The sequence below is a fragment of the Polistes dominula genome, unplaced genomic scaffold (genome assembly GCF_049000335.1).
Source record: "Polistes dominula isolate Pdom_NZ unplaced genomic scaffold, Pdom_raw_medaka contig_33, whole genome shotgun sequence".
Classification (NCBI taxonomy): domain Eukaryota; kingdom Metazoa; phylum Arthropoda; class Insecta; order Hymenoptera; family Vespidae; genus Polistes; species Polistes dominula.
The window spans coordinates 262,332-283,869 of NW_028300998.1; the positions used below are offsets into that span (position 1 = coordinate 262,332).

At 34.9% G+C, this 21,538-nt stretch overlaps 1 protein-coding gene and 1 long non-coding RNA gene across 16 annotated transcripts in view; both read left to right on the forward strand.

The window, feature by feature from the left end:
• The window catches only part of LOC107064489 (RNA-binding Fox protein 1), a 35,818-nt gene that overhangs the window by 2,575 nt on the left and 11,705 nt on the right, over positions 1-21,538 (forward strand). For 13 of the 15 annotated variants that reach the window (XR_016176939.1, XR_016176937.1, XR_016176938.1 and 10 more), the window contains exons 5-7: positions 8,836-8,928; positions 14,465-14,519; positions 15,557-15,577. Coding sequence is in view for 11 of the 15 variants with exons in the window: in XM_089173612.1 (XP_089029738.1) it covers positions 8,836-8,928; positions 14,465-14,519; positions 15,557-15,577 (169 nt within the window). In the remaining 4 variants the exon portion in view is untranslated. The remainder of the gene's footprint in view (positions 1-8,835; positions 8,929-14,464; positions 14,520-15,556; positions 15,578-21,538) is intronic. The other 2 variants (XM_089173611.1, XM_015317195.2) reach the window with 1 other exon arrangement.
• LOC149032192 (uncharacterized) lies at positions 1,439-8,214 on the forward strand. The gene is made up of 2 exons (XR_016176949.1): positions 1,439-2,331; positions 2,371-8,214. It is a non-coding gene; the product is annotated as an uncharacterized LOC149032192 (long non-coding RNA).

A 21,538-nucleotide genomic window follows, 5' to 3' on the forward strand; every position in this document is an offset into this window, starting at 1 on the left:
TCTGGATAAGATCCGCAGTAATACATTGTGCCGACAGGCGGCATCCGGTGAGCCTGCATACTCGGCGTCTTTGCGTTAAGTACACACGAGTGCACTTCATCAAGTTGAGGCCGGGGAGAGTTGCGAGGAAAACCGCTCTACCAACGGGATATTTCTCCGCGTTGACGGCACAGGCTATGACGTAGTAACTCATAGCGAGTTGTCTTCGCCGATCGATTATCGACTTTTTCCTTTCCTTCCCTTCTTTTTTTTTTTTCTTCTCTTCCGATTTCTCGAAGATTCTCCCAATTTTCCAACCGATTCTTATCAAATTCTTTTCTTACATTCATCCAACTTTCTTCTATCAAAAATGAAGTAAGGGAAGAAACCGATCGTAACTTGACGATAGAACAAATCGCCTTGGATTATGAATAGTCACGAATGTATTATTTGCTTGTAACCCTTAAACGCGGTTTATTATTTTGATTGTTCGTTTGCCGTTGTAATCGTGCTACTCACGCGACAAACTTTGTGTTCTCTCTCTCTCTCTCTCTCTCTCTCTCTCTCTCTCTCTCTTCCCGTTCTTTTTCTCTTTGTGTAATAAAGCGTGCAAAGTTCGCATTATAAATTCGTCTCCTTGTTGTACTTTCTTCGTTAGCTTAACATTATTATTACCACGTCTTCCAACCGATACGAATTTAATCTTTCTCGAGCAAAAGTAGCAAAATGATTGGTTTCTCTTTCTACATTTCTCTCGATTTTCTCAATTTCTTGGCAAATGGAGTCCCAAGACGACTAAGATAATTCGGATGTCGTTTAATAAACGACGTTAAATCGTCAAATCGTCAAATCGTTCAGGTCGAAAAAACTTCCACTAACTCCGACTGATTTGCCCTTTTCTCTTGTGCCAGTTAAAGTAAAGATTAAGCAAATCGGAAGTTTATAAAAGGCAATCATACTTATTAGACGTAGATTAAAGAGCCGAGTAATGATCGAATAAGCTTCCGTCAGGGCAACGCGACGAACGGGAAGTCGACAGCAAGGTACATCCGTAGTCGTAACGACCAATCATCGACCGAATATGGAACGCAAAGTGGTCCATTTCCATGTTCTGCCTCTCTCAGGAAGTACTCTTAAGAGGGGGGGGCGGGGGCGGGGGCGGGGATTAATTTAACTCCCGTGCAACCGGTCTGCGCTTATCTTCCTGCTCGATCCTTCTCGACGACCTTCTTTTATAAAGACAATCTTTTCTTTCGATAACGAGACGATCGAAAATTAGGAAAAGGGAACATCTTTTTGACATTTTCCACTAGAAATTAATCACTTTTCTAACTAATTTCATTCTAGTTTGTTTTATTTTTAAGAGAGCGTTGCCATCGTATTATTATATATAATATATATTTTCATATATTTTAAGTACGTATACATATACATACATATATATATATATATATATATATATATATATATATATATATATATTTCTATTTGCCTTTGTGAAATGCATCAAGAATTAAACGTTCAATATATTTTATTTTCTTGATTAAACTTCATTTTTCAGGATTAACGTACATACGTCTTATTCTCCTTGTATTTTGCAAAGGCTCATAGGATAATATATTTTTTGATGAGTGTCAGAGTTCACTCGAGTACGAAAGAGAGTAAGAAAGAGAGGGAGAGATAGTAAGATCGTACGTGTCCGCGTGTGCCTGCTGTTTGTCTGGATTTGTGTGCGTGCGGGAAGAGTGAGGGAAGGAAAAGAGAAAGAACATTTTTTTCGAAAGCTTCGTCAATGTAAATGGAATGTGGCATCCCTAATAAAGTGCAGCATTTTGGAAAAGAACTACGTATCTGCAGAGAGAAAATGAGAGAGCAAGTGCGACTATCTATCATTTCCGAGTCATTTTTTGGTTTTATTTCAAAAGGAAGTAGAGAAAAAAGAATAAGAAAGGAAAAACGTTGTTGAAAGTCATCTTGTCACGCTTGCTCTTAATTTTGCGTATGTGCCCCAGTGACAGACACGTACATACATATATAATATATAATTATTTATATACGTATATATATATGTATAGGCATATAACCAATGGCGTTAGTTCTCTCGTAGTTGTTAGACGAGCTGTTGCATTTTTACTAGCTAGCCTTCCGCATTTTATCGTTATTTAGTTCCCATTGGTTATACATAGAATCGATCGTAGCGCCTCTCGTACAATATGCTCGTTAAATCAAGTGACAAATGTTGAAAAAAGTATTGGAAATTTGAAAATAAGATAACTTTCGTATTAGAGTTTTCGGCGTACAACCATAAGGTTGTATAAGGTCTATAAAGAGGCGGCGGCGTCGGGCGGCGGCGTCGGGCGGCGGCGTCGGGCGGCGGCGTCGGGCGGCGAGCTATTATGTACGGTTGGCGATTCCGGTCGAGCGTCACTATCGCTCGCGGATGAACAATTCTTCGGGAGATGCCTGCCCATTTGATTTGATGAAACTTTTTTGCACCTATATCACCCTTTCTATTCTCCAAATCCAACAATTCCACAAATTTTCCAACCTAATCCTTACGAGTTTTCATTACAAGCAGGATTCTTTAAAGACCGAACACGAGTTCTGACAAATTGTCCCTATCATTAAATCCAAAGTACAAAGAACGAGAGAAAATAAATAAACGACAATTAAGGGAGTCGAGTGATCGATTGTTTTCACAATGCAGATCAACTAATTGTTCCAATTTTTTATCTTTATTCTTCTTATCCCCTTTTTTCTCTCCTTTGGTCCATATTTTCCATCGCGATCGCCGAGCCTTGACTAATCCACTTGCAACGTGACCAGCATGATACGTACATATAATATACTGCATTTAGCAAAACTTATATATGCCTATATATTTATATAAATATATATATAAATATATATATATATATATATATATTTACACGCGCACTATACTCGTTGCATAGATATGTGCGCATATACACGTTATAATACGAAAGGTATCTCTATATTTAATTGTTACAATCATTATTATTATATTATTACTATTATTATATGTAAATAGTAGTCGCACGCTTTTTTTTAGGTGAGTGGAAGGTATAATGTGAAGCCAATGCTTTTATTTACTTTTTCCCTATATCTATATTTTTTTCTATTTTTGTTTTCTTTCTTTTTTCTTTATTAATCACGTATGTGTCTTAGAATAGAGAACGCTGCTTTCGATTTCACTATCGTTCGGCGGATCGCATTATATTCTCTCAAATATTCCTTTTAAAAGACTCGTTCGTTCCGTTATCTTTAATCCGATTCCCGTCCAAACTTGAAAATCATTATCCGCATTCACGAAACTTCAGATAGCAAACCAAAGAAAATGTTCTCCAAACTTTGAATTTCCCTCATTCTAATGTCTCTTTCACGCATTAGTATCTTCTACAATATATTTATTAAATAATATTTCAACAAATGGAATCGAATGTAGGAGAACAGATATGAAAAAAGGAGAGAGACAGAGAGGGGAAAAAATAAAATAGATAAAAGAAGGAAGGAAAAAAATCATTTGCGGTATATACTTTGAAATGCAAAAAAAAAAAAAAAAAAATAAAAAACTACTCTTAATCTCGTTAATTTGTACCTCGCTCGTTTTTGATTTCCTTTCCTTTACATCTTTCTCTATCTCTCTCTTTTTCTTTCTTTCGTGTATGTGTATATACAGACATACACTAATTATGTAATCTTGAATCTCTCGTATTGTTTTGTGCGCTTTTATATCGTTGTTTGGCAGCTTCGGTCACACTACTTCGAGTACTTTTCAATGTCCTGCTCTTTATATACTTATCCACTGTTCGAATGAAAATTGTCCTTCCATATTTAATTTTCCGTCCTTAAAAAAAGAGAGCCATGCTCGCGTTCTTCACTACCACGAAGAAAAAATAACGATCAAACGAAGGGGGGAATTGTTGTTCACGCCATGATGATGATGATGATGATGATGTGACGTCTCCTTTTCCGACGTCTACGTGACTTTATTTATTCGATTCGAGCTGAGAAATAATAATAAAAGAAAACGCGAGCAAAAACGAACGAACGAACGAACGAACGAACGAACGAACGAAGGGTAGAAATATCGACGCGTATTTTTCCTTATTCTTCGTCATATAATTTGTTGTTGAATAATTTTGGAAATATTAGGGGGACAAAAGAAATATTGAATTTTGAAAAGAAGAAAGCTCTTTCACTTTCCTTATTCCTTTGACCATTTTTCATTTTCCAAAAATGTCCCTGCCGTGTTAGCACTCACTGTATAGCGCATATATAATATATACTTACATAACAACACGGTTGATTAATTGTTTGACTTGGTTGTTCATTGAATATAGTTGTCTCTTCTGAAATACAAGCACACGCTCACACACCCGGTCGACGCGAAAGTAGTGTTAATATCTTTTTTATTCTGTCTTGCTATGTTTCGCACCTCACTGTTAATTAATTGGGTAATTATTGTTTATTCGCCACGCTCTTCCGTGTAAACGGATACTGGACACTCGGACACGCATACGCACACGCGCGTCTTTCTTACAATTAACAAAAAAATAACAAAAAAAGAAAAAAACAAACATTTTCGTTTATTATAATTCCTTTATTTTTCCATCTAATTTCTTTGAAAAGTTAATGAATGAAAATAGGGTGAGGGAGAGAAAGAGTAACAGCAAACAAATAGAAATAATAGGAAATTTGGATAGTAGCGCATTCTAATCGATAACAAGGAGCGTTCGCGATTCCGAGTCACTGGTCGTTGGCTTCCTTGATGCTGGTAGTAGTTGTAGTAATTGTGACAATAACAGTAATATTAATCGTAATTATAATAATAGTAATAATAACAACAGTGAATATAATGATTCCATGTCCAAACTAATTAATGATTATCTAATTGTAAGTAATCATCCTTGGCACTTTTTTCTTACGAGATTCGGTGGTATATGCACATATGTATAAGCAATCATTTTAGAATCACCCACAAGTCTTATCGACGATTGTGAGTGTTTTATATGGTTGTCCTACTGTAGAATATAAGAATATCAAGTAAAACAGCGAAGAAAGAAACCGAGATAAAATGTATGTACAACGATTGCCCCTTTTCCGTGGTACCAGGGGGTGCTCTTTAGTCTACGATTTAATATGCGACATAATCTATACGATCGCTACCGCTAATCCTTCACTCGGTTGATAAGGAATGTTTATTAACGTTGGTACTTTTTTGTATTGCGTTATTATACGAATGCCGAGACCTTTTTCCTCCTCTCTCTCGGGCATTGGTGCAACAGTTATATGCCGCAATGTGCAAGTGCAATTTTTTCACTCTCTGGTTATATACATTTATTACGCTCTTTGTACTTATTCTACTTTTTATTCTATTATTATTAAGTATTATGTTTTCCTTTTTTTTTTCAATTTTTTTTTTTTTTTTACAATTTTCTTTTTTTATTATCGCTACCTCGCTTTTTTTTTCTTCGATCTACGTAGAAGGATGAACTTTCACGATTACTTGGACTACCTGCACGCCGGATGTGTTGATATTTATTTTTCTTTTTTACATTACGATTACGATTTTTTATATTATTATTACTATTATTATTATTATTATCATTATTATTATTATTTGATCGACAGTTATCATTTACTTTATCATGTACTTACTTATTTACTTACTTACTTACTTACATACTTAATATCTTACTTACTTACTTACTTAATTACTTACTTACTATCGTACTTACTTATTTATCGTTTCACCCGAGCTTGCATGAGCAGTCATATTTACACATGCGTGTAACTATTCGCTTTCTTCTTTTAAACGGAATGGATTCGTTAGTAGTGAGGCAATGAGAGCCCGTATGTCCAACGACGATGAAAAAAAAAATCGTTGTTGTAACATTGATTAATTTCATTTAATATGCGGTAGACTTTATGCATTATAATCACGTATATAATATATCGCAGCGATTATTATATTTCAACGTATATTTTACTTATATAACGTCCAATAGAATGGCAGGGGCTTGAGAACAAGAGAATTGCCTTGCCTGATCTGTAGTGTCGGACCTTTTCTACTTTGTTTGAAAGAAAACGTCTGGTAATCGATCACGGTTAGGGTAGCAATTAATCGTCTCGTCGAACGACTACGGACGATCCAACGATAGTACATTTTATCCGCTAAACAAAATGATATCTGCTCGACAAGAATAATTACTAAAAGGAAGCTTTATTTCTAAATATGAAGATAAATAGCTTAACGTAATTGACGTGTAACATATTCTATAAAAAAAAGGAAATAAAAAGCACGATTAGGAGTTTGTTTAATTTTATATTTTTCTGTTTTTATCGTCGAATTGGCCCTGAGAAAATAATGAAGCGATACGATCGACCAAACTCCCGGCTCGGTTTTTTTATATTTATATTTCTATTCTATTTTCTTGACTTTTTTAGAAGATTCTTTTTTCTATTTTTCATCGCAACACCTTTACGTCGTTATTATTTATTGCTAGGTCATTAACGGAGAGGCCACACTTTTGACTACAAGTTATGCTAGGGACGAATCAGATGGTCGCATGGTCGAAGGAAATATTTATCAAACTTTGTCGCACGCACGTTAAGAAGAATAATAAAAAATTCATAGAACGTTTTGTCGTTTTCGAAGTGCGCGGCCGCGGCCGCGGCGGCCACGGGAGCCCAAGATGGCGTATACAAAATGGCGTGCAAGATGGCGATCTCCAACACACAAACACACACACACACACACGTGAGGCGCGTGTCGCTACTTTTCTCTCTAGAAATTGGAATGATTGGTCTTTAATATTTTGAAGAACGACGTGCATCCAAAAAATGGCGTAGATTGATTTTCTGTAGGATTTTCTCAAGGATATGTCGGTAGTACCTACCACGAGCCGCAATTTCCCAAAGTCTGATAAGACCTTTAAAAGAGGTTCTCGAATCGCGCTAGATCTCCCGTCACGAGAACTCCTACCTCTTGACGTAGAAAATACGAGTGCCTGGAAGAAGAGAGTTGGAGGGAAAAAGAAGAAAAAAAAAGAAAAAAGAAAAAAAAAGAAAAATAGAAAAAGAGAAAGAGAAGCTTTATCTTGCTAGTTTCAGTTCGGACTGGAAATTGCCGTGAAAAAAGATCCGGTATTAAGGTGGTAACAATGCACGCAGGGTCTATGTATACAACGTCGATGTAAATTTCAACTAAATACAACATTCTTTTCTTTATTCTTTTTCGATTCGTCTTCAAAACATTGACTCCCGACATTGATTTTTCATATCTTCGAGCGTTAATCGTCGCATAAAGAAAAAAAAAAACCAATAGAAAGTTTATTCGTTTATTCAACATTGTTATAAAAGAGTCGAAAAGACGTGAGAAAAAAGCCAACTCGTTGTTTATTATTCATGGAATATGTAAAATAAAAATGTAATTACGAAGCTTGATGATGTCGTGACGTCGTCGATGCACTACCTTTTCAGCGCTGAAAAATATCGATTATCATCGGTTTTATGAAATGTCGGTTAATAATAACTTTCAACGTTTTGCCTATCATTCTCCTCCTCTCTTCCTTCTTCTTCTTCTTCTTTTTTTGTCTTCTTCTTCTCCTTCTTCTTTTTCTTCTTCTTCTTCTGCTTCTTCTTTCGGAGGAGAGAAAGCTACGTCTCGATTCGTCAAAGTCGAAAGCGAGAATCAGACCGCGCCCTTAACCAACTGACAGTTAAAAGGAGAAAAGTCGATTATCTTGGGCTTTCCCTCCTTCTGCCTTGTTCTATTTCCGTGGGGAAAAAAAGGTTTATAAGCAGGGCAAGAAAACGTTCGAGAGAGAGAGAGAGAGAGAGCTTTCCTCTTTTCTACGTCTAACCACAACGTCCAACTTTATCGGAAAGAAGAATTTATCGACTTTATTTTTTGTCCTTTCTTTTCTACGTTATACTAGTTCTTTACTTCCTCGAGATAAGGTCAAGATAAGGAAATTAGAAGAATCAAGGATCAATCTTTTGTTGCTTCGGTCGACCGACCATTAATGATTGTGGTGTGAGCGTGTCGAGATCGATTTTCTTTTCTTCCGGCTTCGAAACTTTTGTTTTTTTACTTTCATTCGACGGATATTTATACATATATATATATGGATATGGATATATGGATATATTATTATAGGAATTGCGCACTTTCGACACGATTAATAAGCCTACACCGACGAATGAATCTCTCTTCTTTTCCTAGCAAGTAAAGTCCTGTCTCGATCATCGTCCAACAATTAAGATCCTAATGGCAACCTACCTTTGCCCAACTTATTTTTCATTTTTCTTTCTCTGGTACACGCATCCCCCCCCCTCTCGGTACAAGGAAGAATCTGTTATTCGAACGATATGACGATAATCACAATGACATGACACGATACGATTTGATTATATGATATGGTATGATATGACTATGAGATGATTAATGTGACCATGACCATGATTTTTTACCATGATTTTACATTTACTTATTTGTTGCACGTTGTTTGGTGCGTCTCCGTAAGCAGTATGAGGCGCTCGCAGATCTCCGCTGGTATTTCGACATTTCGATCTTTTAGTATCTTCGAGATAATAGATCGAGAAAAGTACGAGAGAAGGCGGCGCACGCACTTGATCGTTCTTGTGCTTTTTTATCGTAAAATCGCTTAAGACTAAGAGGACTGTGAAAGGGAGGAGGAGGGTTAACATTTCCTATTAGAGGATACGCAAAAGTGCGAAATGTCGAGCCAGCCAGTCGGCTACTTGCGAAGCGCTGGCAGTCTGTAAGTTGAGTTTAATGCATGTTGTTTTGTCTGTCCTTGCATGCAGGGATTCGGTTTTGTAACATTCGCAAATAGTGCTGACGCGGACCGGGCACGTGAGAGGCTACACGGCACCGTGGTTGAGGGCAGAAAGATTGAGGTGTGCATGAACTTTCTTATACTTATACAATACATACATACAGAAAATTTTATATCTACATTATATAATACATATATATATATATATATATACATATTATACGCGCACACACGAATTTATATATATATATATGTATATATATAGTATACATTTATATACGCGCACATACTTGTGTGTGCGTATCGCCTTTGAATTTGCCATATAAAGTGTCATTTATTTTCAGGAATCAAAAAAAAAAAAAAACATTGGAAAGCGCGCGTTTGTCGCAATCTATAAGTTCGAATATTTCGCGCGCTTTCCAGGGTAGCAAAAAAAAAAACACGAGAAATATGATCGACATTGCCTTCGATTTCGATCGTATTTTCCGTTTGACCTCATTATCGCGTCGAACGATTTTCTTCTTATTCTCAATCGCTTCTCTTTTTCATTTCTAACCAAAAACACTTTTTTATCTATGCAATTTTAGGCAATCGTTCAACGCGATACGAGCGATTCGAGCGATACGAGCGATATGAATGGGAGAGAGAGTGAGAGAGTGTAAGATAGGAATGACAGAGAGGGAAACTGAGAAAGAGAGAATGTGAGAGAGAAAGAAGGAAAAGAATTAAAGAATAATAATACGAGTAAAAGTAACATAGTTTTTAAGATAGTTTAGAAGGCACGTTAGTTGCAATTTTTCGATACGACGAATACATTTCCAAACAAATCATTCTCGATTCATTTGGAAACTTTTCTCGTCGTTTTCGAATATTATTATCGACAGAGTTTGTGATCTACGTGAGATGTAACTCCGAAGAAATGTGCGTTTCACAACGAGTGGAACCAACAAATTCGACCAAGTTTCTTGCTTGCGATCCAACTGAAATATTATACAGAATATGCTAGAGTGTACAAACAAAAGAGAAGAACACGCCGTAATATTACGTTTCTACGAGTAGAATATATATCAGTAATCTTCAAAGTGTAATATCAATCGCTGTTTCTTTCAACTCGTCGTCAATTTTCCAAAGTTTTAATTTCGTATCGAGATTTCAATATCCACTTTAATATCATTTTACTTTAAGGTACGATTATTTGAAATGGTCTCATTTAATGTAATCCTGAATCTCTGTATATTCCAAACTCCGTCGAACAGAGAGCGAACGCGAGATACCGATTTGCCGAACTTTATTAAACTAAAAGTAGCTTAATTGATAAAGAGATAGGAAGAGAGAGAGAGAGAGAGAGAGAGAGAGAGAGAGAGAAATAGAGGAATGTTTGCCTTTTCTCGCTACGTGGTAGACCACAGAGTGCATACGTTGCGTCCTATCTATTGTTGTTTGTGCCAAGTAGCAGTGGTTTAGACCGATCGAGCAATTCAATCGGGTAGTTGTTGGTTCGTCTATTCTTTCACTCTCATATTTCTCCATCTCTAATTACTTGGCCGAATGAGGCTACATTCCTTGTCTTATTACACTTGCGATGTTTATTCATTATTTATATTTATCCGAATTCATAGACACATGAAAATCGGTATCTTCGACGCGCGCGTTTCGTATTATTGAGAAAAGATAATTTCTCAATCTCTAAAAAGATTATACCAGCAATCCACCAACGTGGACGATTTCCGTTAGGCTTGCTTTATCACTGAAATGTGATTAAACATTTGCAATAGAATAGCATTTTGACGTTAAGAATAAAAACAGTTTAACGGTTATTACGTCCACGTTCGTAGGATCGCCGATAAATTGAAACATCGTCGACGACGTTGAAGGGGTGGAAGCGCAACGATGTAGGAAATTACGAATAAACCGATTAAAAAGGTTCATCTTATTTTTAAAGAAAAATATCAAAGTATAATTATGTCTTACACAGATCTCTTGAGAAATGAAACAAACAATATCAAAAAGATGGGAACGAATAAAGAGAAAAATAAAAACGCGAGATTTGAGAGAAAACGCGAATTAGAGAGAGAGGGCGAGATAGAGGGCGAGATAGAGGGTGAGATAGAGAGAGAGAGAGAGAGAGAGAGAGAGAGAGAGTGAACTAGAAAATAAATGAAACGATCGATCGCGTTTGATCTGCTATATTAGGATAAATCGATCGAGAAATATAGTAATGGGTGAATGGCGATCGAGGACACTGAGGAGACTACCGAAAAATCAAACCTCGCTAAGTGTCCAAAAAGGTAAGGAACAAAATCAAAAATACACAAAATCTCAAAAAATATTATCGCAGATGATAAAACACGGAAACAAGACGAATGAGAGTAATGATAAAGAGAAAGAAAAAAAAAGAAAAAAAAAAGAAAAAAAAAAGAACAAAAAAGTAAGAATAAGCTCGTCTTGGGTACTCTCTCCCACGTTTGTAGACCAGGTCCAAATTTTATATCGAACGGTCGATCTTTTTCAAGGCAACAACGTTTATCGCTTACGTTTACATACTTTGCTTTCGCGCGAATACCTTTTTTTTCTTGTCCTTTATTTTTTCTTAAATTAAAATAAAAACGAGAAGGAATATCTCTCGAATGTCCGTTTATGAATTTGTTTGTTTTTTTTTCTTTTTTTTATTATTGCAATATTTTTTTGGCATTCATTAGAATAAGATAGTAGAAGGTCGATCGATTGATTCGAATGTTCTCGAACGCTTGGCTAAGGAGGCCGCCGATAAAACTCCGAGTTTTTTTTTTTATACGTATAATGGAAAACAAAAGAGACTATACGTTAACGTTAGAAAAAAAGAAAGAAATTGTTATAATAAAATTTGTTAAATCAAAATTTGGTAGACAAGCAACCAAACGGTACGACGCAGTTCCTTTGCCGATTTTTTCAGTTGCAGATATAAAATGAAATTTTAATTGCTTTGTCGTTTATCTTGTATACGTTCTATTAGAATTTAACAAGAGGAAGATCGTTATCTGACGAATAAGGAAGAAACGCGTGGGAGGGCGAAGGAGTTAAGTTCGTATAAATATACAGTGGGTGCAGAAAGTATTCGTACATCGATCAATTTGAAATGAAATGTTGAGAAATTGTAATTTATTAACTAACTTTTTTTTATAAACGATCAATTTATACGTATTCTTGAAAGTCTTTACAAAAAAATTAATTTTTTTCAATAAATTATAAAATTGGCAAAAACTACAAACAATAAGTAATTCGTACAGTTCTTATTTCGAACTATTTACAAAAGAATTCGCATTGAAATCATAATATAAACACATCACGCGCGTGATTGCTTTGTAGTTATAATTGACCTCGTCAGTATGTTTGTAAGCGTTATCGACATCAGTTGAATTCAAAATTTGTTAAGATTGAAACTTATTGTTGGAAAATGGGACAAAGACGTGTGGAAACAACGATAGAAGAAAAAAAGAAGATTACTAATTTACATAAACAATGTAAAAGCTTATTAGAAATATTGCAAATTATAAACATACCTCGATCTACTATACAAAGTATCATTGATAGATATGTGATAAGAAAGAAACTGCAAAATAAGTCAAGTAATGGACGTCCACGGAAAATGAATCAATACACTGAACGAGTTATTACAAAAATGAAAAAACAGAATCCAAAGATAAGTGCTATTAAAATAGTCAAACATCTTAAAAATAATTGAAATATTGATATATCTGCACTCATGCAGCCCCAAACAAGTACAGAATTGCGGCTCCACCACCGTGTTTCACTGTGTCCATAATTTTTGGTTTCATTACGTCTATTGAAAAGACTTTCAAAAGTATGTATAAATTGATCGTTTATACAAAAAAATTAGTTAATAAACTACAATTTGACAAGATTTTATTTGAAATTGATCGGTGTAGGAATACTTACTTTCTAAACCCACTGTATACATAGATTGGTTTTCTAAATCGACGATGAATACGTTAGTAGGTAACGTCGTCATTCGACCTCAACGAAGCTCGAAGTTTTCGCACTTTGCAAGTCAAATTCGGGCGGAGGTCTTGCGCTCTCCAGTAGTAACAAGGAAGGCCGCAACGCGGTTAGTTTTCGATCAGGAAATTGACCAAAGTATCCTTAACAAGACTCCAAATCACCCACGTCGTTACTTTTATCGCGATCGCGGCCTATCTTTTTATTTACATTTACATACGTACCTTAGGAATTATACGTACATTTATATTGCAATTACAAGAGGAACCGAAGAAGAATTAATACGGAAGCAGAGAAAAAGGAGCCCTCCTTCCGCCAAGCATTCGATCGAATGACAATGTAGATAAACAAGAATTATTGCTCGATCGGACCAATGAGCGAAATATTCTCTATATCTATATGCATATTTATATATGTATATTGTCTCTGTTTAATCCATTCGTTGTATTCGAATATTTCGCTCGGTCGTTCTTTTTAAACATGAAATTGTCGCTTCAATTAAACTCGTTCTCTAATTTAATCTTTCAAATTGCTTAATTCTCACATTTTATCAAAGTTCTACGAACAAGACTTTGAACGGTATATTTCTCATGCTTAATGATTAATTTAAAACCATGCCTTCTTGATCGAACATTAAATTCAACGATCGTCGTATAAACTATTCGACTTCGAAATGTATCTCTAATGTCAATTTATTTGAATTTTGTTTTCCAAGTACATTATTTATATTTCAATTAACATACATATATTTTCGAAGTCGGAAAACTCGAATAATTCTAAGAGATTCTTTTGGTTGTAGGTTCTGTTGATGATTTTCCTGATGACGATGTAAATTACCTTGAAATCAGATCGATTTGATTCATAAAACGATGAATAAGACGAAATAAGACGCTTCATCTTTGAGATTATATTGGAAATAAGAAAAAAGAGAGTTATCTGAATTCAAAGTAAAAGTGTCCATTTATTGGTCGTGCGCGCGTCGAGGTTATGTTGAACGAAATACATTGTAGTTTTAATTGTGCCCATAATTAGGAAAATAATTTAAATAATGTATCTCTTGTTTCCAAATATTTCAAGATTTATACTTGAACACATTCAAATTATTTCAAATTAGTTTTCAAATTACATTGAATTTATTTAGTTTGTAATAATGTAGTGCGTAATATCATAATTATGAGCACAATTAACTTGTTAATTTTTTTCCTTTGTTTTTGTTTTTTTTTTTTTTTTTTTTTTTTATATGAAGAGAAATACTCGACGCGCGAACAGACGTACAATCGCGTACAACGCGAAGGATGTCAGTTTTTTTTTTTTTTTGAGGGAGAAGAAAATGAAAAAGAAACTCGAATCGATGCACATCGTAATAGTAGCTACTCATCATTATCGCGTGTTTTGACGATTACAAAGAAATCACCGTAATCTATATCGAACGTGCATATCATTAAAACATAATAAGTGCATCGTTCGTGCGTTCTTCTTCAAATATTCGACTCGTGCGTGTGTGCGTGGCCATTAACTATTTCAAAATTAAATAATATATTGACTATTTTGCATATCTGGTAATTTTGTAGTCGCGTACTGTTGCACGAGTCGAGACAATTTATCTTCGCATTAAAGGATTAATAGAGCGCTTTACTAATACAATATTTTCGAATCGACAGGTGAACAATGCAACGGCGAGAGTGCAGACGAAAAAACCACCGACGGTACCCAACGGTAGGTTAACAAGTTTTTTTTTTTCAACTATATCAAATGTATCGTCCATGCAGTGAGTATTTATCGATTGTTATCGCGTTTGCTAAGATAGTAACGCGACTCGCAAGGTTAATCAGTGTTATAAATAATTAAATGATCGCGTTTCCCTGCCAAGTGTTTCTTCATTCAAACGCGTCGCCATTTAATTTTAATTAAACACATACGACAATCACATACAATTCGTTCTCGTTTGACAATATAAATGCGCTTTTTCCATTATATGCGATAAAAATTCGAATTCAAAACACGCATTCAAAATATTTGACAAATGAATCGATCGTCGGAGCTAACATAAGTCAATTGGAAATTTAGATCTCCATTACCCAATCTTGATAGCCTAACTCAATTAAATAGACCAAAAGTCTTTTCATACTCGTAGATGGGAATAACTTTGGTAACACTAGTGACAATAAATTGATAGATAATTTTATTATCCTCCCTTGTAGCTATCTATTTCTCTCTCCAACTAGATCTAATGCGGGAACGTAAAAGGACCGTGCGCATTTAATTATAGCATTATTTATCCAATTAATCGATCCAATATTTTCCCCGTAAGGGCGAAAAAGATAGTTCAAAATATGAATGTTAATAATAAAGTCACGGTTTTTATGTTTCATGTATTTTTGATAGCGAACGTTGCTGAAATCATGTTCGAAGGGTATAACCCTATTTGTTTTCATTTCACGGAGTAATCTGTCGTTAATTTATTAATTCTGTATATCCGGTTAAGCTGGGTCATCATCAACGTGTGGCGATTAGAAAATCTAGAAAGGGAACGGAAAGTTGGAATAATTGTCCAACTTCCGTTTCATTAAGAACCGTTTTATCGAGAGATACGGATGGTCACGAGGGTAGAATAATCACGCAATAGTACGATCAATCTTTTCGTTTGTCGCGCGTTCAAACTAAAACGCCATTGCTACGCTTTCCAACATGGCGACAATTTTCATCAAGAAAGATAGAAAGAAACTAAGGAAGAAAATTGATTTCTGTTACAGTTTGCGTTCAATGGCCAGAGGGTAGGTGCATCCACGACGTGCCTGAGTCGGCATTACTGATTCTCTGCTACGAAATCCGTGAAAATTGCCACGGATTTTCGTAAAAGTGACCTATAAACAAAAAAAAAAAGACAAGGCAACGACGCTAATGAGACGACAAAAGACCGACGGTGTAGAAAACTACGAAAAATAAGCAAAAACAAATAATAAGAAAAAGAAAATCTTCTCGGGCAAGGCCAAGAAAGTGACCAAAAAAAAAATGCAACCGCTTTCTTGAAACACATACCATAAATTTTCTTCGTATCGCTAAACGGGGAAAGAAAAAAATAATAAAACATACGTCTCGAGTGAAGGGAAGAGACAAGTTAACAACACAGAGCCGCCACATACCACGACCAAGCCAAATAAAACAGCCACGAATATGTTAATAGATAAAAGTCAAAGAGAGGAAAAAAGGGGGAAAAGAAAATACATATATATATATATTTACAATTAGGAATTTTGTCCTTCCTCGTCCATCATTTTGTTGCGATAGATAAAAACGTAACAACAATCCGCGCGTAATGCTTTTTTTTTTTCAAATGATTTCAATTAGTTTCATTGACGGAGAAAAGGAACATTCAACCTTCTTTCTCTCTCTTTTTTTTTTTTCGTCTTCTTCTTCTTTTTTCTTTTTCTTTAGTTTCTTGTCTCGTACTCAACCAACATATACTTATACCTATACTTATACTTATGTATCTATGTATATACGTATAAGTACTTTGTTTCAATCGATTCTATCTTAGGAAGATACGTTAAAGATTTTAATTCTATATTTTATTTTATTCCTCTTTTTGTTTTTTTGTTTTTGTTTTTGTTTTTTGTAGCTAACGTCTTGGAAGAGTCATTAGAGTTAATAAGCGTAAATTCAGGAGGGACGCGTATGAACAGCATCTAACGGTTAGTGATTAGAGGCGAATTAACGAGACGTTTCTATTTAGAAGAAAAAAAGGGACAAAAAGTACGACGGTGCGATAAGATTGTTCTGTCTATAATAACCTCGACAAAAAGAAAATACTCTTTTTTATAATTATAAAGCTATTAATCTTCACGTGATTTGCTAAGCTTTGAGAAAGCTATTTACATATAACGAAATATTGTAACAGGGTATCGAATAGTGCCACTTTTTTGATAGGTATTTTTTAAGAGCGCACATTCAAGTGATATATATATTTTTTTATACTTATACACACACACATTACTATATAACCAGCAATACGACAACGTCATTTTGCGTATATCTATATTCATTTGAAGATTCAGCGATATTTCTTGAATTGGTGATATTGTTGTAGTCGCATTTTCATACAAGATATGCAAACTTTTCCAATTTTCTTTAGACTTTCTTTAAAAATATTTTCCATTTCAATACTTGTATAGAATTATCGAGATAGAGAATTACTACTACTGATTTAACCCTTTCGCAAATGTTATGGGAACATTTATGCGTCTCAAAGTTCTTCAATCTTTTAGGCATAAAAGTTATTTTTATCTAATAATCGTTTGGAGGAGGAAAGGGTTAAATGCAAACAATCAATGTCTTCAAATTATTCCAAATTTGTCGAAAGGTCGCTTTTTCTTCCTGATATAATGTTTTCTAGTCTAGTATAATATTGCATTAATAGAACATATTAAAATAATAATATGTATTCCATAATGATAAGGTGATTATAACTAAACAAAGAGAGAGAGAGAGAGAGAGAGAGAGAGAGAGAGAGATAGAGAGAGAAAGAGAGAGAGGTGTAATATGTACGGGAATGTTGGTTAAATTATTTCAAAATAAGTAAACACTCAATTTCTCGAGTATGCAGTGCAAGCCGAATTGCAAGGAGCATGTTGTTCTTTTCGAGAAAATATTATAAAGGACAAAATGAAGGAAATGGTACGTTGTTCTAATGCCGAGAAAAATATTGAAGTCGAAGGAAAGCGGAAGCAAGCAACGACGAAGAAACGAAGAAGAAATAGCACAAATTTGAAAAAGAAACAAAACAAAAAATCAGGATGAACCGTTCATTAAGCGGGTGTACATTTGAATCGTTCCTTTTCACCAGTTGGATAGATATCTAATTATATCAAAAATTCCTGTCATTGGAAATGATGATTTGTAATATAATCGACGATACTACCAACTTTGACGATTTATCAAAGTTTTTTTTCTCTCTCAAATGTTGTCTCTGAAAGTTGTATTTTTATCTTCATGAATGTATGTAAACTTGAAACTCTCTTTACATATTTATATATGTGCTTTCGATAAGCCCGAAAAATCGTTTTACGTAAATAAAAAAAAAAAAAAAAAGAAGTAAAGATAGCGCGCATGTGCGTTTTATCGTTGAAGAAGCCGTCTACGCGTATACATTTTTATCAAAGATACGCTCGTAGTATTTTCTATACTATATATAATTATTCGTGAAAGGAAAAATACTCCAATAAGAACGATTTGTTTGGAGGAATAAAAAAAAAAAAGAATTGGTTAGATAGACCGTTTGCATGAATCGTATATTCTATATTACGTTTCTCTTTTATATTTTCTATCGTTTATGCGTTGATAAGGTCTCTAGGTGCTTCATCATCCCTCTCGACTCACCAAAGAGAGTCCCCACATTCTTACCGTACTCACGCATTCTCTTTAATTAGCAGACGCCGATTTCGGATATATACCTACATATATATATATACAATAAATACGCACGCACACGGATCGTAAGTCATTTTTATGGTAAATGGAACGCAGTTAATTTTCCAGAAGCTTGATCCACTTAAAAAATAAAAGAAACCAATTATTATTGCTCGTCTAATTCCTACAATGAAAGTCAAAGATAAGGGACAGACTATGCATATGATTAATTTTTTGGAAAAACTTTACTCACAAAATTAAAGAAGAGGAGAGATGACGTTGCTAAAGAAGAATGTATCAAAGAAAATTCTGACCCACGATGCTTGCCGATTCCAGTGGAATGGAAGAGAAGGAATAAAGTATTTGCGGACTGAAAGCGGAGAAGAAGGAAGTTACGGGACCAAAAAGCAGCAAAAGGAGTTTAAAAAATAAGGTCAGCACTGACGACAAAGTAACAAAAAAAAAAAAATTAAAAAAAAAAATAAAAGAAAAGGCAAACCCGCGGGCATGGAAAAGGAAGCGCGCGAGAATGCGTAGATTGCGGGGGAAAAAAAAATATAATTATACGAATTGAACGCGATTCGATCCGATCCGCGTGTAGCTTCTCTCACTCTTTCTTTCGCCTCGTTCTTCCTTGTGTTCTTCCTCGTCTATTTTCTTTTTCTTCTCCCGCCCTCGTCTCTCCTCTTCTCACCCCCCATCGCCTCTCTATCATATCAAAATGATCAAATCGTAAAGTAGATAAATAGAGAGAGGGAGAGGGAGAGAGAGAGTGATAAAGGGGAGGGGGAAAGACGAACATCATCCCACAATCGATCCCTATGAAGAAAAAGTATCTCTTATTAGCCAAGTCACAATTCTTCCGAACTTTTTCTCCTCTTTCCTCTACCATTCACCCTCAGTACCTTAGGAGAATCTCGCCTGGTAGCTTTTAGTCTAGGGCTCTCTCTGTCCAGTGGTAAAAGCATGAGGTATTTTCGTATGTGATAATTCGTATGATTTATTAATTATCGTATTTACCATTAACCTACATTGCCTTTCTATGTTCCCTGTCACGAACAACACTCGACACATTATCTTCTTCTTCCTTCTTCTTCTCCTCCTCCTTTTCCTCCTCCTTTTCCTTCTCTCGGTCAATTTGTCTCTCGTTATCCGACCGAGAATTACATCTTACTTCCTAATCCCCATTCGATATCAAATCTTTCATTACGATCGGTCGAAACGCATCTTCGCAGGATTAATTTTTCCTACTTGTTTTCTAATATTTCATAGCTCGATATTTGATTTTAAGATATACATATATCATATACTGTTTATTTATGCGTGTTGATTGACGATTGTTGTTCGGACAATGGCGCGACGGTTATTTCCTTGAATTCGAATAATTTTGGTAACAATAAGAGACGACCCGCGTCTCTTTTCATTCGTCCGATCGATTAATCCTTTCCATCCTTCTCCACTCTCTTCTCTTTTCGCATCTCATACGTATATATGTATGTGTAGACAAACATACGTACATAAATACGTACGTACGTACCTACATAGATATACATATGTATATTCATCTAATATGTTCGCTCTCAACATGCATATATATATGTATATTATATAGATATTTTTAAATTGTTACTATTACACAATATATAATCACGGTAATGCGCCACATATTCACTGGTTGATGACTGTCTCGTTGACAAAGGCCCGTACCTTGCCTGTGGTTGTGCTTGGTTGTGGTTGGAGCGGTTTTGGAGAGAATTTTTTACTTGCTTCTTTTTTTAATATTATTACCTTTTTTAATTTGCACGTCTCATGTCGTGGCCTTGGCTTGCCTTCATATGAGATTCACCTATGACTTATGTATATATGTATGTATGTACGCGATCGATCTCGTATTATCTTTGCAAACGTATGATACTTTCTTATATTTATATATATATATATATATACAATTTGTTTATTGATGACGTGTACATGTATGATATGTATGCACGTGTACCAAAATACGTATATATAGCGTACATATAGACATAAAGACAGCAGGCGTATATATAAGAAGACGCTTGCGTTTGCTTCACGAGCACGCTCGTGTAGCACGCTCGTGTAGCACGTACGCGTTACGTGTATATACGCGCATTTCTCTCTGTATACGTATCGTAGAACATGTCTATACATATATGCACGCATGCATATATGTATGTATTTATATCGTTCGTATTCATTGCGTAATTAATCGCTCGATTTACGAATTAATTGCGATTGAATACGTGTATAATGTATAACTACATAGAGATACGTATCTATAGATTATATTACATTATAATTTCATACGTATGATACGTGCGTCCTGGCAGTCGTACGTCAATTAACAATAATTGCACCTACATGTTATGTACATTACGAAAGGCTGATGTAAGTAGATTTTATTGAGGCCGATCTCTTTCCTCTTTCTGTCTCCTCCTTTTATTTTCTACTTTGTTCATTTATACTCTTCTTTCGTAGTCTAATTTTATTTTATTTCTTTTTTTTTTTTTTTTTTTTTTTGAAAAATTTTCTTTTTCTTTTCCTTTTAATTTTCCTCGGTCGTTTCTATTGTGGTCGTATTATTTTTTTTCCTTCCTTCCTTCCTTTCATTTTTTTTTGTACTCTTATTATTTTCTCTTTTCTCCCTTCTATTGGTTCGATGCGTACATATGTATGTATCGTATATCGTCTAATTGCTATTAGTTTCAAAGGGAGTAACGATTCTCTTTCATCGGCACGATAAAAGAGAACGAGAAGCATGCCTGGCCTCCTTTTATGAGATCGCTTTATTTTTCTTGAAAATGTATGTTTTTCTCTTATATTTATATATACATATATATATATATATCTCTCTCTCTTTCTCTTCTCTTTCTCTTCTCTTTCTCTATCTCTATCTATCTATCTTTTCTTTTTTCTTCTCTTTTTTCCTTTCATCTTATCATCCTGTAGCTCTTCCTATGCAGGCTGCCATGACAGCACGATCTTGTTAAAAATTAATATTGATTTCGAATAATCGTTTAAAAATATGTAGTATTTTATTAACGATGGAATCGTATGACACGGCGCATTTGTCAGCTAGAAACTCGAGACTCATTTTTTTTTTGTTTGCCGACAAAATATTGCTCTGTACGAGTTGAAATATTCCGATTTCGCGTACAAATCAAACACGTTTCTTTATTTTCCAACAAATCTTGTAATTTAACATTAAGTACGTAATAACAACTAGAATCTCTCGAATGGAGATAGGGGAGGGGCTAAATGTAAAAACGTCCTTTCAATATCATCTCCCCTTATATTTTACGAAGCAA